General features: G+C 35.9%; 1 protein-coding gene across 5 annotated transcripts in view; it reads right to left on the reverse strand.

Annotated features, from left to right (window-relative positions):
• Nucleotides 1–8,120, reverse strand: part of FOXP2 (forkhead box P2) — a 339,563-nt gene that overhangs the window by 183,753 nt on the left and 147,690 nt on the right. For all 5 annotated transcript variants that reach the window (XM_033514481.1, XM_015628631.2, XM_033514483.1 and 2 more), the window contains one exon: nucleotides 3,778–3,955. In XM_033514481.1, coding sequence (XP_033370372.1) covers nucleotides 3,778–3,945 — 168 coding nt within the window. In that variant the 5' untranslated portion in view covers nucleotides 3,946–3,955. The remainder of the gene's footprint in view (nucleotides 1–3,777; nucleotides 3,956–8,120) is intronic.

The raw sequence follows: 8,120 nt of genomic DNA on the forward strand, positions 1-8,120 counted from the left end.
TGTCCAACATATAGAAACATAAGTTTTGTTAACACCTAATTCAAGACTTCACATGATAAACAAATTCCCCCTATTATTCTCCTCCTCCTTTTTCAATAATCATGAGGAAAAAAACACATAAGAAAGCAAAACCTCTATTTTTTTCATCATTAAGATAAATTGCAGGCTAGCACCATATTTTTACTTTTGGAAATACTATTCATATTTTATACCAATAAAATGCTAGTAATATACTAACAAAATAAAACTGTTTTGAAGAAATAACATTATACATAGTCAACTGAAACAGCTTCTAAGCAATAAATTCCCATGAAACATTTAAAAAGATTATCTTGGTAGCATTGACTTAATGAATGCTCAAAATGCAAGCTCAAATCTACCCTGTAAAGCAATCATGGTTTTTTAGCAACTATTTTGACCTTAGTGACACAAACAATTAATTCTACAAACTTAATATAAAAATAAAATTCTACATCTAATGCAGAATAATCTGTCAATGTATTTAATCAAGGATATGCTTTTTTTCATGTATTATACATTCTGGTATCTAACACTAATTTTAACATTTAAGAAAAAAAATGAAAGTGAAAAGCTCAGAGGTGTCTGAACGTACACATACAAGAGAGAATGCTCACCGTAAGCCAAAAAAAGCAGAAGAAATAAGTCTGGGCAGATTACACTTTGCATCATATTTTTAAAATGAAATTCTACATTCACTTTAGCAATATTTATAAATCTATAAATATGAACAGCAAGATAAGAAGTTGCTTACATCCTAGTCATACGTCTTCAAAGCCGACCTGATGACTTGTGACAGCACCCAATCCATTTATCACCAAGTATATATTACAATATATTATAGGTATATATTACAATATATTATAGAATACTGACATTCTTTCTTGATACATGGATGAGAAATAACTCCCTGATTTAAGTCTAACTTCTCCTTTCTGTATAAAGGCCACAACAAAATAGTTCATCAAGAAAATAACAAGAGTGCCTAAACTCCATATGGTTGCATACAACAACATAATAAAGTCTGGTTTATCTTATTTACTTTCTACAAATCCAAACATATATAACTTAAAAAAATTAACTTAGTCTAGTTTATCTTCTATACAGCCTAAAATTTCATTTGTTTCACTTTCCCCAGTAAATATTCATGCCACAATAAAAACTTATTTTGTGATTTTACTCAGCTGATGAACAAATTCTTAAGCATTAGCATCCCTTTACAAAGCTGCCCAGTTGAAGGAAATTATTAAAACCAGCAATTATTTTACTTGCTTCCTTTAGAAAAAGCTATCAAAAACTCAATTTGTCTATTTGAAGACTCCCAATAAAATGATTCAGAGAAGCCAAATCCAGAATATTAAACCATGAGATGAGTACATCTTGCACATATTTAAACAATAAAAAATCTTAAAAATAATTATTTCTAGGGTTTCTTCTGTTTCTCTATGTGTCAAACTTTTCCAGATAAGTTACATATTACAAATATCATTTTAGAGAGTTACTACAGTGACAATAATAAAAGCAGCCATCATTTTCTTCTTAATTCATATTTGAAAAGGCATTTGGTCAAAAACAGGGGAAAAAAAAGAAACAAAAAAAAGGAGGAAGAAAAGTAAAAGTAGCACAAAGCTCGGCCCGTTATCTGAAGGACATCCTACTGCATGTTTACTAGTGTTTATGTTTCACATCAACATGTTTTATAGAAGGATTCATATGCCTAACTCAAGTTGTATTTAAATCCTATGGTGCAAGCCCTACCATAAAATGCCTCCTGAGTCCTATTAACTGTACCCATGGTTTTACTTTGCCTGCCTGCTTATTTAAGATCTAATCACAGTTTTGAAGAAAAGATTGTCACTTCTAAGCCTGTCCCCTCAGAACCTGTCTGTTATTAGTACTGAACTGAATATTTTCAACTTCAGTTGTAATTCTCTGTGGTCTTTCCAAATGCTATCTACCGGAATCTCTGGCTGTATGGACAAATTGGCTACACATGCCTAGGACTGCTACTTTGAGAAACATGTAAGTGGCACATTATTCTATTAGCATTTTTGTGTTTTAAAGTACTTCACTTAAATTTAGTTTTATAAACGTATTCACCGATTCGATATACTCGTTCTCAACAAGGATTTTAAAATTTTGTTATAGTCTGAACACCTGAAAAAAGATGATGCCATAATTTTCAATGAAAATAATATTAAATTTTTGTGTCTGCTCCTATGTGTACAATTTTATATGAAAAGAGTATAAAAACACAAGGTATATATATACACACATAATCATGTATATATAGAGAGGTAGAAACCTGCTAAGAACATAATGAAGACACTGAAACCTGTATTTCTTCAGACTGTCATACTGTAAGTGCTCAATTGTTAAAATAGAATACACTTGAATTTGAAGCAAGACACAGATTTAAGCCTCAACAACTTCTCATATCTCAATCTATAACTATTTCCTTCTTCCACATTTTCTGTCACCATTTAAAATATTTAACTATAAATGTAGCTAGTGTACACTGCTTAATTCAGCACTAAAAATTATTCAATTTTAAGAGCTATTATGACCTGTTATTTCAGAGGCCCATGCAAATGCAATGTATCTATCATGTTAAAACATGTTTCTATAAAACAGCATTTTTATAATATTTTATCTAACAGAAGACAACTTTCCTTCCGTTAATGTAATACCTGACATTGTAACAAAAAGCCTCAGCATTTAAAAACTAAGGGTTTGAGCTCCAAAGGTGCTGAGTGGGCTCAGCAAATGAAAGAATGAGGCAGCGAAGACTTTCAGGAGTTTGAAGCAGATCCTGGGCACTCTGCAGAATCAGACCCCGATTGTTTACCGAACGGTTTGGGCTTCACTGCATTAGTACAATCTGTGTTCCCTGATGGAGCAGCAACTCCTTAGGCAGACAAAATAGGAGTTTTGTTTGTTCAGATTTAAAAGGAAGAGAAATCTTGCAGTGACAAAAATTAATAGATTGCATCTTGTAATTAGGTGGTGTCAGCAGTCAGAGGACAGGTGAATTTTAGTTTTAAACACAAGAGCAGTTCTCCATTAACTTGTTTGGAACACAAACAGACAAAAAATATGTTTTCAAAATGAGAATGGAAACAAACAAAAAAAAAAAAGCAGAAAAGCTGCTTCTTCTCTTTTCCCATGTTTTCAGAATTACACGTCCATATTACAACTCACACATACGCAAGCACACACAGGAATACTGTATTTTCTATTTCAGTGCTTTTGAACTAGCCAGCATTTTTTAATTACACCTACAACAGCAAAATATCTTTATTGAGAAAAGTCACTCTGGTCCCTTCACTAGGGTCCCTTCACTGCCCATCTCCGACTTTGGCACAATTCATTGCAAGCGAAGCAAAGTCTCAAGTAATGTGGCCCTCTGGTGGAAAACCCCGCACCATGTCCTGCATGCCCGAATCGCACAGTAAACTAACAGCTCCTGAAAACATGCACCGCAAGGCTTCGGCACAACTTTTATAAATACGCAGCGGGATTTTAATCACCAGGCAAGCGTGGTGGCATGCAGCCATATCAGCAAGATGTTGCTGCCACAAGAACGGGATCCTCGCATTTCAGCATTATCGTGCACTAAAACAACAACAAATAATGCCCCATGCTCCTTACTTCCACGACACTCCACATTCAGCACACACCGAGGGTCTCCAAAAGGGTGCCCCTCTGAAAACAGCCCTTTATTTGTTTAAAAACAAACAGGAAACAAAACAAACTTACCTGCTGTTGTTGCAGATGCAGCAGTTCTACTGTGCTTACTTCAGTGCTCGTGTCACCACTTGATCTTCCATCTCTGCTGCCAGCATCTAATTGGCTGCTTAGAGTGCTCATTCCATTTTGATTCATTGAACTGTTGCTTATTGTCTGTGTCGCAGATTCCTGCATCATGACTTAATACCTAAAAGTGATTAAGAAGTATCAATTAACACACGCGTTACACCTTCACACTTCCATTATCAAGATGTCCCTCTCTGCCAATTACACAGACAGCATCTTTAGAAGAAGAAAAAAGCCTCGCAGAGCCGTTTACCAAGAAATGCAATGCAAACTCTGCTTTCATACAGCTGCTAATCACTGGAATTATGATTTCTATAAGCAAGCTTTGTGTGCTTACATTTAACGGCCAAAATAACACACCATGCACGCAGCATGGTCAATAGCATTTATGAACGACTACGTTTTAAAGTCTACCTATAAAACCAGTTTAAGTGAAGGCACAATTTCACACACTGCTCTATATTTCCTATTATCTAGCTTTGACAACCATGGATGACTATACAGCCTTATTTAAAATATTCACTATCTTGATTCTGTCAGAATTTTACAGCATATCTTATGCAAGGCTGTTGTTTAATGATGCACAGCTAATCATACAAAATTAAAATTTTGTAAGGGTGTTACAAATCATATGGTATCAACCAATGATAAATAGTATAATGGGCTTCTCCTTTTTTGTGACTAAATAAAATTTTGCCTCGGAGGCATTTTAAGAAAAAGCTCCTGCTGCAAACACGTCAGATATTGCCTATTTTTTTAATCAAACGCCTGATATTCATTTATTTTTCTGACATTTAAAACATTTAATACTGTCCTTCCTGGGAAGTAATTAAGCTTATGCATGAGCAGCAATCAAACTGTTCACTTGAAGATGACTTAAAACTCAATTTTAACATAGGCAAATAAATGAAAGATATAAAATTAATTTTCCAGGCATGTATTAGATATGAAAGCTGGAAATAAAATCTATCAAGAATATCACTAATGATTGTGCTAAAAACAGCATAAATTATGCATATTACCTTCTCTACAGTAATAAATGTTTTATCATTTTCACTGCATAAATATACTGTACTTTCAGGATTGCAATGAGATGTCCTGCCAAGATCAGTTGAAATCCTTGCAGTAAATAAAGAACCAACGTGCCCTTACAAACCAGAATTTCAAGGTGCATTTTGTATCTGTAATATGGAAAGGTCAGCGTCTCTTCTCAGAGCCACCAAAGTCCTCTCCTGCTCTTGCAGGATCAGAATGGAGCTCCCTTCCTTCATCCTCACTCCCGACCTACTGACAAGAGTCCTCACAACAACCTGGCTGAGCTGTGATTTTAAAAAACATCTCTGAAGGGAGAGGGATGTGTAAGCAAACTCAGGAAAGGAAACAAAGCTTGCTGTTCAGCCTAATTATTTAATTTAGCTATTTTTCCCTTGCAAAGTATGAGCAACTGCCTTTCCTTAAAAAAAAATAAAAAAAAATTTAAAAAGCAGGAAAAGGATCATTACAACTTTAACTATGTGCATGGGATATTAATTAAAATGCAGTATGAGCTACCACAAACAAGCTCCTACAAGGCAAGTATATATTGTGTCAAAAATGTTAAAACAGCAAAAGATGAGTTATTTAAGGATGGTCTGGTCAGAAATAAGCAAGATGCAAAAAAACTACGCACAAACACAGCCAACATAAAGAAGGGCAGCAGTTATAGCCCAGTAAACAACATCAGCACCAGATGTGTTTATGAAGAAACAGTCCTTCTAAAACACTTATGAACATCAGCGAAGAAAAATAATAGAAATGGAAAATGTGATACAAGCAGTGATGAATTTTACAAGGCAAAAACAAAGCTAATACTCTTTTCTGAGATTAGGCAGCTAATAAGTATTCAAATTAGGCATAAATTTTACATGTACAATGTTTAAAATATTCAGAGAAAAGGGTCTGATTGCCCTTAGTAGTTATATGAAAATTCTAATGCGGATATGCCACAACTGTGGAAGCAGACAGCCCTTTCCGATTTTTACAATATTTACTTTCAATAAAAGGACATGTGTATCAGAGTGGAAATTTATTTAAAACTTCATCAGCTGTATCGTTACAAGGATTTGGAAATTTGGGAAATTCAAACGTTAATCCTCTTTTAGTCAAACAAAGATTTAACCAACAGACAGGTTCATCTTTTACAAATTCACATGTTAGACAATAACAGTGGTACATTTAGCCAGGCACATTAAAAGGGCAAAGGGGTGTAAATGTTAGATAATCAAAACATTACAAAACACCCAGAAATGCATTAAATAAATACATCATCCCTCCTGTTTTTACATCTCTCTGACTGTTTCATTACAATTAACAAAGAAGGGTTAAATGTCTTCCAGTTCATATTAACCAAAGGGTTTTATGTCTTGTGGATTTTGTATCCTTGCAAAGCCCCAGAGTGTAGTTCAGGCTGTACATTTAAAGTTAAAGTGCCTGCGAGCCAGCAGAATCGGCTTCAACGTAACATCACCAGTAACACTATTCTGGCAATAGAAAACAACAAATCCCATCCAACGGCTGGGTACAGACAGAATGAAACTACAAAGTAACAATACTAAAAAGGGGAATTTATTTTGAAGTGGAAGAAACACAGAAGTATTTTAATGAATAAAAAAGAGACCCTATAATTTTATGTTAAAAATAAAGTGTGAGGAGTACTTCTCTAGTTTTAAAATTACATTTTAAAAAATGACACTTAAACTTTGGCTAGAGTAATACACTGTGTTGATTGTCCTCAGCCCCCTCCTCACTGTCAGCAACTGATAAAGGGCTGCTGGAGAAAGGAAGAGCATAGAATCTTTTTCTTTTCTCTTCTTTTCTCTTGCATAGACATACATATATACTTGAGTCTATGCACTTGTGTGTGTATGTAGTATCAACTCTAAATCCTCACAAACTGAAGCACTGAAAACATCTAAACAAGGATCATTTCTGATGTCTATGTATCAGTAACTTGAGTTATTGGTAAAGAAATAATTTGAACCTGCAACATCTCACTGAGCAAACTAATGCACTTTTTTCTTATTTTTACAACAATAGTACAGATTGTTACTAAAATAAGCATAAATAAACACAAAGGAAATAGACAGGTATCAGCCAGATACTAAGGCTGTAAGTTTGGTAATTCAAATAGGACAAGAAAAAAATATACAGGTCCCTGTTTACATACATTTATACACATTCATACTTTCTAATCCTTCTCTTTTCTCTTGCTGTCACACTCGCTGTCAGTCATGAGCATGCCTACACAGGCACACATGCACACACGCACCCACATTCACAGACAGATTCACCAGCACCTACTTCTGTCGAGATTCTGTAACTCTTGGCGCCAAAGGTGGGATATAAGCCTTGCTACCCGGTATTTTAAACAATAGTATAGGAAAAATATTTGCTGCTGTCTGCAGGAGAGAGTAAAATTGTAGATCATTTTAGAACATGGTTGCACTGCAGGTTGAATACCTAATCGTGCAAGGGTAGCAAAGCTATCACCCATGCCAAAAAAAAAAGAAATACTCCACCTTGTTGAGTTAGAAGCTACAGTTTTACTTTTTTCCCCTGCAGCAAACTGGGCATTTTCTATGCGCCCGTGTGCCCGCACGTGCACGCGTGTGTGTTTTAAGCCGGCAAGTCACTGTACAGATACTTATTCTCTACACCACTTCCCTTTTGAAACATTAAACTGACACTGGAACTGACTGCACAAGATTGCATTTTCTCTTCCTAAACAACTTGAATTGAAAGGTTACTTAGTGTAACAATATTTACTTGCAGAATTGTGTTGTTACCAAGGGTATAATGGATGGTGGCTATGCAGGTTTACGCAAGAATGAGTGAAGCATGAGGCATTAGCCATGTGTTTGACATGTTTCAAATTGCTATAATCCAGCATTAAACACACCCAGCAATTCATGCCATTTCTTGCAGCCATAATCTTGAATAAAGCGTGCACAACCACTTATTATATAAATTAGTATATGACTCCCTGTTATAGTCACAACAGTGCTTTTGTGTTTATTTTGCATCAAGATGGGGTCTTTTATTTGTACAAATAGCAGGATAGTGCGCCCTGCCGCAATTAGACCTCCTCGATTTATGACAGGGTGTGTGTCACGCCCGGCTTGCGGGGTCTGTGGTACCAGGCCCAGCTCCGGCCCGGGAGGTGCAGGCAGCCCAGGCCCGGCGTGAAGGGCTGGGCCCCGGCCCGGGCGTTGCGGGAGGCCCAGGCCCGGCCCGGGCGTTGCGGGAGG

Source organism: Parus major, chromosome 1A, assembly GCF_001522545.3.
Source record: "Parus major isolate Abel chromosome 1A, Parus_major1.1, whole genome shotgun sequence".
Classification (NCBI taxonomy): Eukaryota; Metazoa; Chordata; class Aves; order Passeriformes; family Paridae; genus Parus; species Parus major.